The sequence below is a fragment of the Cyprinodon tularosa genome, unplaced genomic scaffold (assembly GCF_016077235.1).
Source record: "Cyprinodon tularosa strain WSP-4 unplaced genomic scaffold, ASM1607723v1 ctg877, whole genome shotgun sequence".
In the NCBI taxonomy this organism is placed as follows: Eukaryota; Metazoa; Chordata; class Actinopteri; order Cyprinodontiformes; family Cyprinodontidae; genus Cyprinodon; species Cyprinodon tularosa.
Window position 1 is genome coordinate 120555 of NW_024039648.1, and position 21312 is coordinate 141866.

Consider the following 21312-nt stretch of genomic DNA (forward strand, 5'->3'; position numbering starts at 1 on the left):
GCCCCAATGAGAGGAGGCCTGGTGGACCAGGACACGCTGTCTCTGAGGTGGCCTGGTGACGCCTCGGGGAGGAGCTGGAGGAGGGAAGTCTGAGCATCTCTGCTGAGGCTGCTGCCTCCACGACCCGGCCCGGAATAGAGAGGAAGGAAATGGATGAAAAAACAATTTTTAAACATTTTCCTCGTTAGTAAAACCCTCAGGATTTTTCTCATGAAGAACAAAGCACAGGTCTATCTATACCGCATAGTTCTATAAATGATTAAGAACTGATGTTGAGTAACAGCATCATTTTACTTAAACTGTGTATTAATGGCGGAAACATCAGAATCTGTTTAGTTTTCTAGATTCATGATAGTAACTCCTTAGCTCGCCGCTCTAGCTGGATGACTTCAGCTCCTCCTGCTCATGATGGGCTGAACGAACTGCCTGTAAACAGTTTTTCAGTCTAACTTTGTGCAGCTCGTGTCCCTGCACGGCTTTTTAAAGCTTCAGAAGACAAACCTCTAATGTTAGCTCTGAAAGCCCATCAATTAGCCGCCATGTTGATTGCTGTGAGATGTGAAGCCTTTTGGTCTCACAAAGCTATTTCAGCTGGAGCTTGTTGATGAAGTGATGGATTAGCTCAGTCTTAACTATCTCCAGCCCCCCCCCACCCCCCCACCCAAGCTCTCTTTGTGCTCTCTTCTTCTCTTCCTCCTGCTGCTGTTCTGCAGGGAAATGAATGAGCCTCCTGTTTGCTGCATCTGCATCTTCTTCTGTCAAACTCCAGTGTGCGGCTGCTGCTGAGGGCGGGCTGGCGGCGTGCTCGCATGTGCCCATGGATCCGCAGGCTCGGGGATTTGCTGTGTGTGCGTTCGGCCAGGTCGTTTAGTACTCCGCATGCAAGCTTGGAACCGGCTGATAAGCTGTCTGCAAAAACTGGCAATTAAAACTTGATCAGGCTGTCAATTCAAATGGAATGAAATGGAACCAGAAAGTAATTAAAAGGATGGCATGAAAAAGACAACAATTATATCTCTTAGCTTCCCATTACCAATGTGCAGAGGAATTTAATTAGTTTTGAAGCTAATGGTAATTCTTACTGTAATCACACCACAACACCAAATAGGTGGCAGCCCACCAGACTAATATCCCTGCTGGCTCCTTTAGGTCCGCTGGAAGCCGCGCCGCGCCGCGTCTGGGATTCAACACTAAACCCAGATACAGCACAGCCAATAAATACAGACCCCACTGCTGTTTAATCATCAGCTGAATCTTCCTGGGTCCAATTAGTGTGTTTTAAAAGGCGGGATATTCCCAGTCCTCCCAGTTTGCCCATATGGCCGTAGGCTGTGTATCCACTGTGTTAATGAGCCTGTTTGTTTCCATTCCAGTCAGCGTTCGCTCAAGAAGGGATGATGGACGCCATCTTAAACAAAGATTTCCTTTAAAAACTTCACCGTGCAGCAGATTCAAAGTCCTCTCTTAGTCAGATGTGTGTCCGTCCCCATCGAACATGGAAAGGTTGAACGGCTGAGACACTTCCTGTCTCTAAATGAACTGAAGCTAGTCTGGACTCTTCCTCACACTGCTAAAACTACAAACAACTTAAAATGTCTTAAATTTAGTGTATTTCCCCTCATTTGAGCAGGTAAATAAGATCTTCTGCCAATGTTATGAGATATTTAACTCTTGAAATAAGATAATTAGATAATATGCACCTGAAATAAGACAATTCTTATTTAAAATGTAAATAGTCTTTTTCATTTGCAAAGTGTCTCACTGCAAAAAATAGAAATCTAAATTAGTCTTTTTTTATCACAATAAGGAGGTAAGTGAGACACTGCCAATGGAACAAGACAATTTACATTTAAAATAAGAAAACACAATTGCAGTGTCTTATTTCAAGTGCATATTATTTATTTTATTTCAAAAGTAAAAATGCTCATTCCATTAGCAAATAATCTTATTAATCTACTCAAGGGTAAAAAGACCTAATTTAAGACATTTTGACTTATTTTTTCTAGATTGTTTTTGCAGTGCTCACTTACCTCCTCAATTGAAGAAAATCATCACTCAGACTAATGAGTCTCTGCAGCGTTTCTGTGTTTCTTTCTTTCATCACTTCACTTAGAAACAATAAAGCTACAGAGCATTTAGACACATTAGCTGTTCGGCCCTCAGTTTTTCACTCTCATGTTTGATCGCCATTAATATCCTCACATCATCTGTTGAGAGCCTGCACTGGAAAAACAATCTAGAAATGAGTAAAAATGTCTTGAATCAAGTGTATTTACCCTTAATTTTAGCAGGTAAATAAGATGATCTACCAATGGAATGAGTATTTTTAATCTTAAAACAGGGTTCCCACGGGTCCTTAAAAAGCCTTAAAAGGCATTGAATTCTTCAAAATAAAACTAAGGCCTTAATTGGTATTAAAATGTCTTAAACCAGTCTTTCATAGGTCTTAATTTTTAAAACATCATAAATAGGATTATTTTTATTACGATTTATTTTTGTAATCTAAAAACTAGGGCTGTGAAACGATTAGAATTTTTAATCTTAATTAATCACAAGGTTTCTTGAATTAATTTCGATTAATCACTAACTTAAATATTATTGAAAAATACACATTTTCTGTGTACTGTTTTCAAAACAGAAAGATAAGCAAGATGGGTATTACATTTAGTTTTTATTAAAGACAAATCCAAAAAAAGAATTTAATTCTCAACAGTTTTGGCAACTTAGCCATTGCTTTTTTTTTTTTTTTTCAGCAAATCCAGCATGGGTGAATGGAACATTTTTCGTTTAAAACAAACAACTTGACTTTTAAACAATTACATGAGGTCATTTTACCTATTATTTATTCATCTTTTAGCTAGTTGTTAAGGCAAACTAACTGGTTAACGTTTTCTGAATGTAAAGCGGACCGTTACTTAATGCGCTGCGTTCGGTGAGGCTGGTCTGTCGCATGCGTGTTGTAACACCTGAAGTTGAAGCCCCAACAAAGGAATGCTTGGCATTAAGATGATATTTAAGGCTCGAGGTTCTTCGGTGAAATGAAAAGTCCTTCTTACAGTGTGAGCAAACCACAACGTGTTTATTTATTGTCCCGTCTTTGTTTTTTGTTTTTTATATTCGAACTGTCCATCCAGCGGGCCAACGGGTTCTTCTGATTCCTCCATCTCGCTCATGTCGGACAATTGAATTGTGGGTAAAACAGGGCGGGACTGCGTTAATGCGTTAAAAAAAAATTGCGTTAATTCCAGGAATCAATCATCTCGCGTTAACGTGTTAATTTTGACAGCCCTACTAAAAACGTTAAAATTTACAATTTTTTTTTTTTATAAAAAAAAAAGTAGCGGAACCAATAAAGCGTTGTTGCGGCCGGGACATTTGGGAGATGCACCATTAACTTTTTGTCTGGAAAATCTGAGCAAGTGTAAATGTAACCAAAATTGTCTCCAGCCAAGAGTTTTCTCCATGGCTAAAACCAGGGAACATACATGAGGCTCAGTGGATTTAGAGCAAGAAATCATTCAAGCTCAGAACGATGGGAATTAAGGCAGTGGAGTCGCACATGCGAAGCACGAAACACAAAGCGTCAAAATGGAGTTACAGAGAAACAGCCGGTATTTCTCAGTTTAGTTCCACCCTTGTCTCTGCAACGCCTCCACTTATCACCAAATCAAACATACTAAGAAAACCATACAAAGAAAAATAGCTGCAAAAAATACTTAGCACTGGTTATGTTGGGGCTTTAAAACTGATTTGTTTTGTTCCCTGCTAAAACAAAGTTTGTGAATTCAGGTAAATAATTGTTCAAATATATCATCAAATATAGCAGGTTTTTCTTGTGTTTCTTGTGAATTTGGTCTTAAATTTTTATTTCAAGTTGCATTAAAAAGTCTTGAATTTAACTCGCCTTATGCTGTAGGAACCCTGTTAAAATAAGATAATTAGATAATATGTGCTTCTAATAAGTCAGTGCAGTTGTTTTTTTCTTATTTCAGATGTAAAGTGTCTGTTTCATTAGCAAAGTGTCTCACTTACCTCCTTCATTCAAGACAAAATGCACTTATTTTAAGAAAAAATGACTTATTAAGATTTCATTTTTTGCAGTGTGTCCTCTTTTCCCTGCTCTTTATTCAGGTGACTGATCAGATGTAGAATATAAAAGATTTCCTTTAAATTCACTAAAATGCTTCAGAACGAGCTAACTATAAACATCCTGTCATTTTCTGCCCAAATAGCTTATCCATCATAAAAGTGACTAAGTACAGTTTAATACAGCCTGGGTTGTTACTTTTTTCTTTCCTTGTTTCTTTATTAAAGAGAAAAGAAGGAAAGAGCGAAATAAATATTTATTGGATATTTATGCAGATGTAGGAGTTCTCCTGCTGATGAAAGTCTTGATGAGCAGGATTTCAATAAAGCAGTGATGTCCTATAGGCTTCCAGCTGCATAACATTTACTGGAGTACAGTATGTTACTCTCCACATTACTAAAATCACACCCTTGAGACATCTCTTGGCAGCCGCAGCTGAATCTTCAATTGAACGATGCGTACGCATACATTAGCATAGCAATAAGTCCAGAGTGTTTCTAAGCAAAGAATAAAAACCCACTGAATATTTCCAAAGATCATTAAATGATGTCAACTTTCTATTTACTACGTGTATGCTTTACCTCAAGGTGAATACTGGGGCAGGCATGCATTTTCATTAATTAGCATTTTTAAAAGGTTTGAGGACGCTGGCTTTTCATCACAAACAGACAAAGTCGATAAATCAAAACCAGAGCCAGCCTCTCCACTAATTCGTTTGGCTGTCTGGTCACCACTGAGATATTGGAGCGAGGGAGCACATGTCTCTCAAATCTGTGGGAAGCTCTGCGGCCGATAGTTGATTTATGAATAATTTAAAGTTTAATCTCAGAGGGAAAGTTCTACAGACTGAAGGTTTTCCTACGTGTGTCCCACTGTGGGACGTTACCCGCCTTTCTCAGACATATACTCACTTCTTCATCCAAAATATGGTTTGGATAAGAAGTGGATTCAGTGTGATTAAGGTGAACATGATTACCGCTGGAAGAAACTTCTTTTCTGTTGGTTTTTCATTGGGAAGGCCCCCAAAAGGAGGACTGCACAGCTTCAAGCAGGAGACCTGAGCCTGTCCCAGACTGAGATCACTACGGAAGCCTGTTTGTCCACATCTAGGAGATCTCTCACCACCTGCTGTATCTAAAGAAGCAGGGAGAGTTTCCTTTTTGTGCTTCAGTTACGTCTTTTCATTGGCGGTTTTAGCTCAGCTGACCAGCCGACCAACCAGCCTGTTTGCTGGAACATACATTAGCATCAGGAGAACGTAGAACGTGTTAAAGCCAGAAATACTCCAGCAGATGTTCATGCTGTGTTCCAACATGTCCGCCCACAGAAAAGGCGCCGGCTGAGGGGATTGCTGCATAGAGATTCTTTACAGATGTTCAGATTTTCTACCAGTTAATCCTCAAACCATCCATCATGTTACGCATCATTCTTCAGCTTTCAGACGCTGAAAGAATAATGAAAACATCATCTCTGCTTTTCTCAGATGCATTTGTAACGTGCTTTTTAAGCCAGGGATTTCCATATTCACTCATTCAGGCTCACAGTCACACACTGGTAGTGATGAGCTAACTTTAGCCACAGCCGCCCTGGGGCTCGCTAACAGAAGCATTAGGCCCTCTGAACACCATTAGTATATGATGCGGATAAAGAGACTGGCAGAGCTCGGGTCAGAACCTGGAGTTTTGCACCAGCCTCTGTCCCTTAGATCTAAGATCAGCAGAGAGTTGTTTGCTGTTCAATGCAGTGAGAAACGCTCTGATCTTTATATTGGAGAAACCAAGCAACCTCTCCGCAGATGCATGGCTCAGCACATAAGAGCGCCCTCCTCTGGACAAGACTAGGGGGTACATATACACCCGAAAGACAAAGGACACTCAATGAGGACCACATTGTTCAAATTTTTGACAAAGATGTCAGGTGGTTTGAAAGGGGTGTGAAGGAAGCCATTAACCTTAGGAGAGAAAAGCAACCCTAAAAAGAGCAGGTACCTACAACCTACAATGCAGCGATAGAGCTGATTCCTTCCCACTATTACCTTGATCCTCATCGCCATGCAGGTGGTCAAAACATGGCTTCAGCCAGGCTAATAACCCTAATGACTCCAGAGGCGTGGGCCACTATCTGGTTGGTTTGCAGGTCAATAACGACCTTAACGAATCTCGTTTCTAAAAGGGTGGACCTGTTCTTCTAAGCCATAACAAGGCCTTTAGTGGTCTACGCTATAGAAGCCTGGAGCTCAATGCTACGCCAGATATTTTGAATTGAGGAAGCTTTCTGGATGGGAAACATCTTCAAACTTAGAAAACAAAGTTTTTTACTTTTTTTAAAAACTTTGCTGGATCGTTGTTCTATTTAAGTTCACTGCTGTAGTGTTGCGATGCGATCCAACACTACAGCTCTGAAAATGCTCCCGGTGTAGCAGGATGTCTGGGAAAGGCTTCAGCTCTCCTGCTCGGCGGCTCGAACCCAACGCATCAGCAGAAAGGACACAATCCGATGGTTCTGATTGAAAATAAAGGTGGCAGCTTTAATTTATCAAAAGATACGCGTCAAAATGACAACATGCTAGCTGAAAGGGTTCATTAACATTGTTAAACATTATTTTTGTCCTTGAAGTCCTTGAAGAGTAACTGTATTATTATCAATGTTAGCTTCCTGTATCCTCCAATCCAAGATTCAACTGATCTAACTCCTGAGGGAGTGAAATAAAACCTTAATTTTTTTGTTATAGTATGAGTAGGAAAAGAACTAGAGTTAGATGAATGTTAACAAGCTCAGTACTTTTAGGTCTTTTTATGGAAAATTTGGATTATTTCTGCCAGCAGTAAACAAGCTAAGGTTGGTGTTTAAATGAAGATCGCTCTTTAATCTGTTTCTGTTCCCTGAGCTCCTTCCATGGCTTCAAGTTCACAGATTATTGAAATGTTTTATTAATAGTTTATTCAAAGCATCCCTACTTTCTATAGACGCATGAAATGCCTGCTGTGTGTTTCCAGACCAACCTAAATGGGGGAAAACCTGACCTTCCCTAAAGTGGATGTGTTTATCTTTGCCCCTGTGTCTCCCTTCCTGTCAAATTATAGGTACTGTGCAGGCAGGGTTTCAGAGAACCCAGAGCAGTCTGTCCAGCCATCTGCATTTCAACCATATGACTTGATTTGAGGTTTTCCCCATGGGTTGGATGCTCCGCGTGTCTCAGGCTTTAGACTCCATCTTTAAAATGAAGACCAGGACATTTATTCCAACAATAGTGAGCAGAATGCTCCGCTCTCTGGGGAAGCTTTGACTCATGGGTGTTATAAAGGTGTCAAGTCATTGGTGTCATGTTACCCAACTCCTTAAATACTTTCTATAATGTCTTGATCATCGTCTCCTTCCAGACTTTGAGCTCTTAGCCTCAGGCAGAAGATTCAAAGTGCCAAAGGCTAAATACAGCAGAATGAAAAACGCATTTCTAACCCATTTAATCACACGTCTGAAGTTGAATTTTAAAAAGTGAGCAGTTGTGATTCGTAGTATTGGTTCCGCCTTAAGTCGTCCTTCATGATTGGATGTTGTTTGTTTGTGTGGTGTTCGTGAAATCATGTTTTCACCCATCCTGCTGCAAACCAAATAAAACAAAAGTAGTTTTTCTTAAAATTTGTGACTATTTTTTGACTTGAGGAGCTAAGTGAGACACTTTGCCAATAAAACAAAACAAGTTACATTTAAAATAAGAAAATGATTGCATTATGTTAGCCAAAGTGCATATTATCTTATTTTAAGAGGAAAAATACTCTTAAAATAAGATCATCTTATTTACCTGCTCAAATTAAGGGTAAATAAACTTAAGTTGAGACATTTTGACTTATTTCTAGATTTTCTTTTTGCTTTGGGCTTGGTCTGCAGAAATGACCCAAACTGACCCTTTAATCTTATCCTCAACAGTTGGGCTTTGTTGGCTGCCAGTAGTAAAAAAGACAAACTGTTTTCCATACCATAACTCAGACAGTTCATCATAGCTACACCTAACATCTTCCAGCTTAAGTGGACTCTAATAAAGTTGCTCTTTGATGCGTTAAGAACCTCTTCCTTCCTGTTGGGCTCCGGGGCCAACTTCCCAACAGAAGCCAGCGCTTCCTTGCCTGACGTGAACTCTCTAATTATTTTCCTCTGTGTGTCGGAGCGAATCGACGGGAAGAGGAAAGTGATGACATACTTCTAATGAATGCTTAAATAAATAATACTGCTGCCTAAGCTGCAGTTCTTCCTGAACCAGCATCATGATGGGAGGCAAGGAACAAAGATGGGGTTAGATTCTACCTGCTGATAAAAAAGGAGGAGAAAATGACCAGAATCTACTTGAGTTCAATCAAAATTCACTTGTCACATAATCAAGGTTCATCAACATAAAGTCTGTCTGCTTTGCTCACAGCTAGGGGGTGTCTGGTTCAAATGTCAGATGGCTTCTCCCATGTGGAGGCTGCGTTCCCTCTGTGCTCCTGTGGCTTGTTTCTCTAAGTCTGATTACTGTTCCACTCCTTAAATTAAATGAAATGGATTTAAAAATCTTGTGTAAACTAGAGGCAAACCTGCATCAAATACTATTCATTGTATTCTGTGTTATATTTATAATAGGTAGAATGTCCATGTGGATCTCTTAGGCTACATTCCCACTGCAGGCCTTGATGCTCAATTCAGATTTTTTTGTGAAATCTGATTTTTTTTGCGCTGCAGTTCACATTTCCAAATAAATGCGTCTTGTATGTGATCTCCTGTGTGAACTGCATTCATACAACGCAATAGGGATGGAACGGTTTATGAAAACCGTCCGAACCGTTCGGTTCGACTGTCTCGGTTCTGTGTTGCGTCCGGTTCATGCGCTGCTCCTTTTTCTCATAGGCGAAGCGTTTACACTCCAGAGCAGAAGGTGGCGGTACTGCGACCAAAGCCAACCACCAGTAGTAAACAAGAAGAAGAAGAAGCGAAGCAGCGTAGCCGGGTGTAGCAGAAAAAAATCAGTTGTTGTGGAGAATTGTGTGGGTATGGCGAGTGGGAAAGAACAGGAGTTGGAAGACGCGCCAGCAGCACTTTATAGGTCTGCTGTATGGGACTGCTTTGCATTTAGAGTGACCTACGATGACGGCGGAAAGAAAGTTGTGGATAAATGTGCAACAGTGTGCAAGCATTGTGCAACACGTTTTGTTTATGCTAACAGCAACACGACCAACATGTCATGCTAACCCCGAAATGCCACATACTCCATCAGCGCTGCGCTCCGCCCCGCTGCGCTCCAGACCTCCTGCACAAAGCAAAGCCTGCAGCCTCCACTGTGGCTCCCGTCCGCTCCCCTCTGAGTTCCTTGGAGATCGTAGAAGGCATGCGCAATAAACATATACCGAACCGAAAACCGTGACCACGAAACCACGAACCGAACCGTGGATTTTGTGAACCGTTCCACCCCTACAACGCAACTGTACCACATGCGTAGTAGAGAACTCAATGACGTCCCAAGCAATAGTACTCTGAGTGTAACAAAGTAAACATGGGTGGTTGCGCTCTAGCGCATCAAGCCCTCTTTCCCAACCTTAAAAACTAAATCTTTTCAAGATGGTTAAACTCTAAAACTGCTCTCCGCATCATCATCTGCCATGGTTGTTGTTTTTCTTCTTGCTTTTGCGTAGCAACACGAAGAATAATGACCTTTGTTGAGTATTAATTACGTTCAGGTCGGATGAATGCGACCTGGCCGTTCAGACACAGGTCGCATTAAAAAGATCAGATTCGTATCGGATTCAGGGCCACAGAGCCAAGCTGCCTGGGTCACATTGGAAAAAATCAGATCTGTGTTGTTCAGACTGCCTTGAAAAGATCAGATCCAGGTCGCATGTGGGCAAAAAAATCGCATTTGGGTGACTTCAGGCTGCAGTGTGAACGTAGGCTTAGAACCTCACCAAATAATTTACTCTGTCAGGGTTATGAGTGAATAAAGCCAGAATTGATTAATCAGGTAAAACCGACCCGATCAATCAAAGCACTGGGTCAGAACCTAGAGTCATACCTTCTGGTTTCTCTGGAGTGAATAAAGTCGTTACTCCGCTGGATATGGAGTCATTTGGAGTATTTACACGAAGCCTAGCAACTACAGATGCAGCCAAATGAAAATTCCTGGCTGATACTGAAAAATCAGGAAACCGAAAGAAGTTAATACGTCAAATAATAAGATCTTGGCTATCTGTAATAATCCTAATTAAAAAAAACTCAGACATTTTTAAAATCAGGGCACTTCAATAAATTATTCAATTATAAAAGTGCCAAAATATTTATTTACCATTGACATTTTTTATTTCCTTTTTCCTTGGAAGACTTACTGGGAAACTTTCTTGGATGTTTTCAGACACGTCGGCCACAGACAGAGTGGGCGTGTCCGTAATCTTCTCAGTCAGAATCATTACAGAACGGCGATGGTGACGTTCATATTTTGGCAGCTTTTAAACTCAGTCAGGTTTCTGACTTTTAAATACAGATTAAAGTCAGAATTCTTAGATAAATGTCAGAATTTAAACTCTCCTCGACTGCTCTCTCTCACCACAGTTGGAGCTCACAATCTTGTTATTAAAAATTGTCATAACTGCATTAAAGATGTATTAAATTCCTCCCTGTACCCTGCCTTTATTAATAAAAGCTCCAACATGTTAACATCAGATCCCGCTAGCATGCTATTAGCTTCTGCTGGGGACTTTTAAACGCGTCCAAACCTGCTAACGTTTCCCAGTTTTTCTCTGTTTTGTAAAGCTGAGGCATCCGCAGTGTTCAGCCAAGTTCAGAAGGCTGGGGTCCCTCCAGGTCTGTGACTCATAGAGCTGCTCTGGTCGTGTCTCTGATGGATCTTTGGATGAAATTCCTCCTGTAAACCCAGAGAGAGAGAAAGCTGCAGATAGTCTAAGCTGTGCTCTGCCTCAGACTCTGCATTTGAAGAATATGGTCCGTTTAGCCAGAGGGGCTCTGGTTCGGGGCCCCTCATTTAAACGGTCCTCTTCCAATGTGGCTGCCTGTGGAGATCTTCCACAGTGTGTGTGGGAGCAGAGCTTTTATAGGGCAGCTCAGCAGGAGGCCTCGCATGTCCTCTGAACACCATCCTTTAGGGAGTGTCCTGGAGAGACGCTGCCGCTTGGAGAAATCATCCTCTTCCACTAATGTTCACAATTAACACCATGGCTGGGGCACTACAGCATGAAAAGCTAAACGATCACCAAGTTTGGATCAGTTCCATCTGATAACTCATGCATGGCACTGATTTACTCCAGTTAAGTAAATTTAAATCAATAACTTGATAAAAGGAAAGACTAATGTTGTATTACTGCTCAGTGAATATTTTTCATCGCCGCTTCCAGTCGTGCTGGAAGCCTAAACCATGACGCCTTTATGCATTTCAAAGAGTCACTGGTGTAGTTGTTTCTTAGGCGTCCATGTTCCATTAAAAAAAGCATAGTATCTGTTAATGGGGATGCCACCTACCAGCTGCGGGCCCTGCCACACCTTGCCGATTTAGCCAGCATCTGCCTGACGTCCCTGGATCCTGGGTCCAAAAAAAATAAAAAGAAGAAAGAAAAAAGTTTTTTGGATGCAGCAGATTGAGCATCATGTCTGCTAGGAAGTTTGTTGGTGGTGGGCGTGAACTGATGGCCCACGTATGGCATACGCCGGCATACATATGCTCAAAATTTCTCGCTGCATTCGCTGTATGTCGACATGTTCCAGCGTACTTCAGCGTGCTCATAACTTATCCCACGTATGCCGGCGTTTTTACCAGATTTCTTTGGTACGTCAGGCATACGCTGGTCCAAATGGTCGAGGTGTGACAGGAGCTTTATGATGGCTGACGTTTCTTCTTTCTATATTCATGCTGAAACATGCAAACTGCATCTGCCAGTAAATGTTCTTCACAGCCCTTCAGTAGAAACATACTTGAAGAATCCCCAGTGTGTTTTGCAGAAGGACATGAAGAAAGCTTGCTGCAGTATGTTGTCTGTGTTTGTCCGGTGTTGTGTGAGTGTCTGGCACCCGCCGTCCTTCACTGTGCTTGTTTCTGTGCTTATCAGAGGCAGGCTGAGATTGAGGGCCATCACCCACTCTCTGTTGCCATAGTGAAGCCAGATAGAGGGCAGCCTGAGTGACAGCCGATCCCACCATATACACTTTTCTTCTCTTTCGTGCCTTTTGATGCTCCACTCTCAGCGCTGTCACCCTCCCTCACACACACATACATGGCGCTGCCATAGAGCACCTGCCTGCATTTGATTTTAGCAGGACCCCCATGGACCACTCCAGAGGATGGGTTTGTCACAGAATGCTGCCTGGCTCTGGGGCATTTGAACAAAAAACTGATGTTGGTAGTGGCGTAGATCTGGTTGCCAATGGTAACCGACTAACCAACACTCAGCTGGCTTTTTTTTCAGGGCTTTTCTCACTACCTAAAAAGTAGAAACACTGAATCAGATGTTTTTATCCTTTCAATCAAAACTGCCTTCTTTAAATAAAAAAACAGCAATATTCATTTCTTTTTAAAGATGTCTGCCGTATATTGGTTTGAGGTGTAATTATTTATGATAACCGCCGTCATCACTCCTTCTCCTCAGGTGGGGCAGCTGGTGTTTAAGGGAATGAAGCGTCTGAACAGGATCCAGTCCATAGTGTTTGAGACGGCCTACAACACCAACGAAAACCTTCTGATCTGCGCTCCCACTGGTGCCGGCAAGACCAACATCGCCATGCTGACGGTCCTGCATGAGATCCGTCAGCACCTGCAGCCTGGTGGCGTCATCAAAAAGGACGAATTCAAGGTCTGACCCTGATATTGGCACTCAAACATCTGTTGCTGGTTTAATCTGACCTCTCAGCTTTTCAAGCTGACATCCTGCAAAAGTCTGGATCAACTATGGAAACAAAGATGGGCCAAAAGTAATGAGTCTTAGCAAATCAAGTGATGCATGTTTAAAGAATTACAGTATGGATCTGTTTATAGGATTTGCAGCATAAAGTAAGTTTTGGCAATCCTGAATCCTCTCTGGTTTTTAAAAAATCTTTTTTTTGTTTTGTTTTTTAAATCAGTTTTCAGTTCTGTGTACTTTGAGCTCATCATACAAATCAGACCAAATCTGGATTTAAAGCTTTTCAACTGAAAACGCTTCCTGGATGGGAAGTTAAACGTCTTCAAACTTGGAATCAGAGTCCAGTGGATTGTCTCTTTTTGGATAGATATTCTAATCTTAGATCAGAGAAGTTGCTGAGAGTTACAGAAGCAGCTGCTTACCAACCAGGCTCGGTTCTCGGGAAGCGGCCACTGTTATAGAATCATTTTATACATCTCCAGTCTGCCATATCATCACATCATACACGTTTGCAGATGAGGAGAGAACCAAGGCTTCAGCCTTATCAAAATATTATTCTTTGTTCTTAGCTAAAGCACGCCGCTCTCATTCCATTCCCAAATCTTTGCCACGTACAGAATGAAGATTATAACTGTATATCTGGAAGAACTGTCCAATTAGATAAACTACTTGGGAAAACTTCTGAAACGCAACAGGCAGGTAATATTAGGGTCTAGTAAACTCATACATCATCAATGATAATTATCCTAACATTTCACTTTGTGTGATTCTGCATGAGGGTCAAAATACTACCAACTGATATGACAAACGATAAGTCAGAATATTTGCAGAGTTTATCCAGAATGTTGGAGTTTCCATCAAGCTCTTCCTATGTGCATAAATAAGAAGATTGATTGATGTTCTAACCTTTAAATCCAAACATCCTCTGGCTTCCATGCTTATCCATAGATCTTCTCCTCATCTTTCACACGTCAATCATTAAACTTTTCCCGATCAAGCAGCTGAACAGAAATCAGCTTTATTGTCCCTTTGTGGGGAATTTCAGGTGTTCCAGCAGCAAAATGACCACAAAGGTAAAAATGTAAGAGCAGCGTGAGAATGACAGACTGCACAGGAAGAGCAAAGTAACTGCTACAGGATAAGCTACTGTACAGGTTCTCTAAGATTCAAAGAAATATGCAGCTGACTAGTATAACTAAATAATGTGCTTGGATATGTGTGGGAAAATAAGCCCACAACAGACTCTTTGGAAGAAATGGAAAAACAGTAAACAGCACTTCTTCATGAACTGTGATCTGAGCTGGTTGCCAGGGAACAAATGATCCTGCCTCTCTCTGCTCATTTATCACCACAGTGTCCTTCCAGCCTCTACCTCCATTTTCTACCGTGCTCACCTTAGCGCTCCCTGCCTTGTATCCTATTTATTCCCACCCTCCTCCCTCTCTCTGCAGATAGTGTACGTGGCTCCAATGAAGGCCTTAGCAGCTGAGATGACTAATTATTTCAGTAAGCGTCTGGAACCCCTGGGCATCACTGTTAAAGAACTCACCGGAGACATGCAGTTAACCAAAGGAGAGATCCTTCGAACTCAGGTAAATAGACCCACACCACCTGTCCCCCCCTCCTTCCCTCTGTCCTCTGTAGGAGGGAAAAGTTCCTCTGAAAGCTTTCACACACCAAGCTTCACTGGGATTGATTTCTTGATAAATATGTTGCTGCAATCATAAAAATCTGTGTTGAAATAACAATATTCCCACCGATATCCCAATAATGCAGCATTCTTATGCTACCTTAACAACGCAGACAGCAAGAGCGGCTAGTTTACATGCAAAGTGAATGGTGGACATGCAAACATTAATCGCAGGCGCAGCAAAAGGTCCTGCAGCGTTTGAGCAGCTGAAGCAGTGCAACGCGCTGCAGAAACAGCAGCTGCTGGAGTTGGAAAATGTAACTTTAGCTGCTGGACGCGCCGCATCAACCAATGAGAGCAGCTGATCTGGGAGCTGGCAGGGAGTCAGACACAGCACTGCTGATGCAGAGCGCTATGATCACTCCTCTGAAACAGTTTATTAACGCCTAAATTAACTTCAAATGTAGAAACCTGCCGGCAGAATTTGTTGGCTTTTATTATCCTGCTGCCTGCAGTTTGTAGCACAGACCTGAAAAACGCTAACATCTACTTCCAGCCGCCACCAACAGGAGGGGAAAACCCTGGAGAGGCGAGCGGGCCTGAGGCAGCTGCTGCTGGGGATTCCCAGTGACAGCGCAGCGCCGGTATGTGGGGGTCTGAGCGGCTCCCACAGAGAAATAATCTTTGAAGGCAGGATGGTAATCTGGATGAACTGACTGCACAGACCATGTTTTCAGGAGGACTTTCTCACTTCTTTCTCAACTACTTTTTACCCGCTGATCACAGCTAATATAGCTGCCATTGTTCCAGGCAGAGAAAGGATAGGGTAGCTCCGCCCACCGCGCATCAGACCCACTTTTTCCCACTGCGCAGCTAGAGCAGCAGAGATGCTTCAGCCGCGCATAAGAACTAAACTGGTACAAGCATCAAAAAATGAAGCAACACGCGCGTTTCTGCTGCTCCTGCTGCGCGCGCTCTGAACGCAGCATTAAGACGGAAGATATGATGGAGGAGGACAACAAGGTCTGTAGACATTTTTAATAATCTGTTACCTTAAACAAAATTTAACATTGAAATAAAATGCAGGTTTTATGCATCCATGTTAAACATTGAATGTTTAAATAAAAAAAAAATAAAGATTTTTTTTTCCATTTTAAAATCTAAAGCGTTTTTTTGTTTTTTTAAGTAGAAGACATCAATCGTTCAGTTTGGTTTATAGACAATTTCCTGATTCCCATATTTTCTCAAACCCCTGAACTGATCGTTTGTTATTTTCTTTCTTTTTTCTGTCTTAATGTTGGCAGTGGGCTTTAGGCTGCCCTGCAAGGCTTTAAACTAGGGATGCACGATATTGGGATTTTGGCCGATATCCGATATGCCGATATTTTAAAACTCATGTAGCCGATAACCGATACCCAGAGATGGCAAAAGTACTCACTTTCCGTACTTGAGTAAAAGTACAGATACTTGTGTTAAAAAATACTCTGGTAAAAGTGGAAGTACTGATTAAACTTCTTTACTCAAGTAAAAGTAACAAAGTACAGGCTTGTAAATTTATTTAAAGTATAAAAGTAAAAGTAGAAACCACTTTTTTCATGCCGTTGCCTACATTTTAAATGGATGTCTGCCAATAGGACTAGATCTCCGTTGTGTTCATTTTCAATCATCTCGTCGTCCATGCTACTATGCTAACGCCACCGCCACCAAGCTGCAATGACATTTCTCATGTAAGTTTGCGCAGTTTTAACACAAACATTTATTTTTCATATTGCACCAGTACAGTTAATGAGCAACCTGTACTTGTGTGCTTGTTTGTTCTGTCTAAAATGTTTATTTTGGAATAAAGAGGTTAATATAAAAAAAAATTTTTGTCCGATTAATCGAAAAAATAATCGTCCGATTCATCGATTTTAAAAATAATCGTTAGTTGCAGCCCTACTCTATATAGTGTGAAATATAGTGGTTAGTGCGGATGTTCGGCCACAGCCTATGTCTCTACTGATGGTCTGGAGATGGTGATCGTCTCCCCCTAGTGGGCTGGAGAACTTACTTTATGTGGATCATGTTCCCTTTGCATGTGTTTTGTGTGGTTCTGTCTTTGCATTATTTATGTTTTCTGCTTGTTTCCACGCTGCTGCTCTCTATAGCAGCACCTTCTGCAGTATTTCTTTGCACCTGTTGTTTGTGTTTTTCTATCAGTGATGTTTTTGAGTTTGCCAAAACGTTTTAATTTTCTGTGAAATAATGTATTTAATGGCGTTTGCATCGCTCCGCCAGTGTAGGGTGCCCCCCCCATCAGCGATGTCACTCAGCAGCATAGTATCATGCTACTTCTGGTGAATAAGCTTTTCTTTAAGAATAGTGAACAAACTAGAAGAAAAAACACATTTTTGCAACTTAGACGTGATCTAAAATAACAGTTGTTCTGCTGTGGAGGTTAGTGGCTAAATGAGCTGTTTGCTCTCAGCTTTAAGCAGAAATGCTCAGAAGAGGTTGTCTTGTTCGCTGGGAGGTGGGATGGTGACGGCGACTTCTAAATTTATCTAATGTAATCATTAATGTAAATTTTTCATCACTAAAGTAAGTTATAAATGGTGCTGCTCCTCCTCTGAGAGGTCTGTTCATGATGACTTTAGAAAAACCACATAGATTCAATAGATTAGTGCAGGTTTCCCAAACGTAGAGCCGCACTCCTCCTCCTCGGCGTTCTCTTGGTTGGCTGTTAGTCACTGGAACCGTTTGACCTCCACAGTCTCACATAGAAACAGCTGCTGGTAAAAACAAAAAATACATAGATTAGAATAAATGTTGGAAGTGAGCGATGGGGAGGAATCTGTGGGATGATGGAGTGACTGAGTGGGCGGGTGAGTTTTTTTTATAAATGTATCTTTGATTAATGTCACACATATAACCTGTTTTCATTATAAATGATCAACTGTTTGTCCAATTCGCAGACATAGATTCTATAGACGTAGATCTTTCTTCCAAACATCAGCCTGCCCAGAGTCGACAGGTGGAGATTAGCATTTGGTGCTAATGGCCCCATGCATCTTTGCTGACATTGTCTAGGTTAGTGTGCTGTGTACCGTTCCTGTCCAAAGTAACCCATGCCATACCGTACTGGTTTCCATTACAGCAGAACAGGGACAGATTTGGCCAGGATTTTGTTACCTTTAATAACAAAGTTAAAATCTCCATAAAGATTAGTTTTAATTCATTTGATTTTTATAATAACAGTTCACAGCACATCATTTTTTCTAGTTAAATCAGATAATTTTATCCAGTCAGATTAAAGGTTCAAAGTTTTCTGTCTAAGGGAAACCAGCTGATTGCATCCAGTCATTGACCATACAGGGTTCTCTCCTCCTGGTAGAGACAGTAGATATTGGCCATTTCTCAATTCTATTCTATTTTCTAGAGAAGAACCCGGAAAGTCTGGACTGGAGAACGGGAGCAAGCAGCATAAATATTGGTCAATTAGAACAGAAGCGTACTGATGACATCACCACACGCTCAGCTCGCCTGGAGCTGCATATCACCTCCTGTTTTTAATAGTCTCTATATAATAATAAAGTATTACTTTTTTCATTCAGTGGAGGAATAATAATGAACACAGTCAGATAAACACAAATCAAATGAACATTTTGCCAATTAAAAAATAAATAAAAAAAACTCGCCATCAGAGTCAGCGGTCCTTCACACACGGCTATGCAGAGAGAGGGCTGCTGCAGACGGGCTAACGCTAGCACTGGCTGCTGCAGACGGGCTAACGTCAGCTCCGGCCGCTGCAGACGGGCTAACGTCAGCTCCGGCCGCTGCAGACGGGCTAACGTCAGCTCCGGCCGCTGCAGACGGGCTAACGTCAGCTCCGGCCGCTGCAGACGGGCTAACGTCAGCTCCGGCCGCTGCAGACGGGCTAACGTCAGCTCCGGCCGCTGCAGACGGGCTAATGTCAGAACTGGCTGTGGGCTCAATATTGGAACTTTTTTTAAATTACGCATTAAATCAGTAAATGGGCCATATAGTGACGCTTTAAAGTATAATGTTCTCACCTTAAATGATCTTAGAACGTACATTTATTGAACAACGGCAACAGAAAAGAGAACTTTTTACTTAATACTCTGAGCTCTGTGAGCGCTAAGCTGGAAGCTGCTGCTGCTGCAGTGCATGCTGGAAGAGCTGTCAGTCTGGAGAACGTACAGGTCTGCTCTGATGCATGCTGGGTAAAGAGGGAGGGGCAAGAAAAACATCCGGGGACTTTGTCTGTTCTCGGCCTGCTGTTCTTGCTCTTGGAAAAGTACTAGGGCTGAGGCTGATGAGGCACGATCCGCCCTGCGCATTATGTATCTAAAACATTAAACAATGCTACACTGCATCACAAAAATATATTGAAGACTTCATTTCTATTTTTTATTGATATAGACAGCAATACAGTCATTTTAAGGTGACGTCATCACGCAGAGCAGCACAGCGGCTAGTGAGGATTTCTATCTGTCTCATTTGTTACTTTTTTTAACAATGTTGTATAAAAGTTTAGCTACCAGTAATATCGGATCTGTGTCGGATATCGGCCAATACGCTCAGCCCGGGCATCGTATCGGATTGGATCGGTGCTTCTGGAGTTTCTGTTAGACTTTTAAGCAGCACCTGGTTTAGCAGAACCTGGTTTAGGCCCAGAAGGCAGTAATAAAACCCAAACCTCCGAATCCTCCCACTTCATCACTTTTTATCCCGTTATAATTCTCTCCACTCATTTCACCGTTTCCTGTTTTCATCAAGGCTCTCCTCATCTTCCGTTTTTAACCAACTATTTTTCCCTTCACGCTCCCTTCATTGTTCTTCCTGATGCTGTCAGCCATAAAAAGCAGTTTAATGTGATCCAGGAACGTTTAGACGCGTCGGTCTCAGCTGCTGTTGGCTTTCCGAGCTCCTGCTTCTTCCTCTGAGTCCGTCTCATTTGGAGAAATGCTGCCTTTGGGCAAAGTGTTGAACTATTCAAAGTATGGCTCCCTGATTGTGCTGTTAAGCTCTTTAGTAGTCCCAGGTTTGATGGAGCAGAAACACACACTACTTGGCGAGAATGAATCGGTCTGTGTTTTACTGCTGGCTTTGTGGATCCCTTCCTATGCAGAAGGTTTTCTCTTTGTTATAAATGAACAGCAAACCTTTAGAGGGATGCCAAAGAGAAGGAAAAGGTAAATTCTTATAAAGCATTTTCATTTGCAGCCTGGCTTCCTTCAGTGAAGTGAATATGAGTTTATCCAGCCTAAGATAGTGCTGAGGTGGATGGGAAACTGCATATCTGCCAATCCAATAGAGCTAATTTTGAAAGATTGCACAGCTTAGACTTGAAATGTATAAGCCTTATGAGACTTATGAATACAAAAGGAAAGGTCTCAGTTTGGTGTCTATGTACGAAATGAGGCCAATTCCAGCTAATCTGGAGGTGTTTTAAACTTGCCTTTCTTATGAGGTCATTTGAAAAGAGAACGATTAATCAGAACGACTGAAGCTCCGCGGCGCACCGCTATCTCCCTTTCATCCCGCCTTCTCCACTTTTTCTCTCAGCTCTCCGCTGCACCGCGTTGGTCGCAGCACATTTACACAAAGTGGTGGAGCTGTGTCCACATTTCCAGCTGCCCCCATCGTCCAGCCTTTCACTGCCTTCTGTTTCATCCATAAGTCTTCCACATTCGGCCCTTTTTCTGCTCATTCCAGAAAAGGGTTCCTGCTATAAGGTTAACAGCTTGGCAGCTGTTTTAAGAAAACGCCTCCAGACAGACAATTCTTTATCCAGCCTTTACAGAGCCAACAGTTATGTATTTAATAAAGCTCATTGCATTATTTTAAAGGAGAAATCTGGTCAGCAAGGAATAATCATAGATAATTATTTATACCTTAAACTAATACATTCGCGGTGATTCAATGAATTTAGTGTTAATCAGTAAAAAAATGAAAACATTTGGAAGAAGAATGTTTTCAAGATGACTTGGATAATAGCGCGTTGTGACAAACACCAGATACAGCACTGGGACTTGATCAACAGCCGATACCGCACCGTGACGTCACAAACCAGTAGGTGGCAGTAGTGTTCTTTGACAAACATGGATGCCTCCAGTAAAGAACATTCACATGAAAATTACTCTGAATTAAAAACACGGATCATTTATTGAACAGGATGGAATCATTTCAGATTTAAAGAACTTTCAGAAGTTTGAATTCTGAATATGAGCGAAACTTTTCCTTTAAAAATATTAAGTCAACCATTCCCATTTTTATGAATGTATCATATTTTCCTCTGAAGATCCGCCTCCTTCAGTCATTGGCTGCGTCCTCTGAAGGACCCACCCTTCATGGACCTGGTTTGGCTGTAGATTCAAACAGGTCCAGCAATTCCCCAACTGTCACCACCCCTCACTCAGAGTACGCTCTGTATCCTGCCAGCAATTCCTTTTATTAATATAGAGCCAATTCACTAAATGTCATCTTAAGGCACTTTACAAAGTCAATGCAATAGAACTCTCCTGGCAAAATGGTCAAAAGGTTTCCTCTGTAGAGAAAGCCAGCAGATTGCATTGAGACTTTATAAGCACAATTCATTTCTGAAAGAGTGCAAGGCTACAGTGTTTCATAAAAAAAAAGAAATTTCCTTTTTGCACATCTCTAATGTTGCTGCTATTTTCAAATATCCATTACTGTAAAAATGTCCATAGCTGGATATTGGT

General features: G+C 41.7%; 1 protein-coding gene across 1 annotated transcript in view; it reads left to right on the plus strand.

Annotated features, from left to right (window-relative positions):
* ascc3 (activating signal cointegrator 1 complex subunit 3) overlaps positions 1-21312 on the plus strand; it is a 238607-nt gene that overhangs the window by 71235 nt on the left and 146060 nt on the right. Inside the window, exons 9-10 of the mRNA XM_038273563.1 lie at positions 12706-12909; positions 14409-14549. Of these exons, the coding sequence (XP_038129491.1) occupies positions 12706-12909; positions 14409-14549 (345 nt within the window). The remainder of the gene's footprint in view (positions 1-12705; positions 12910-14408; positions 14550-21312) is intronic.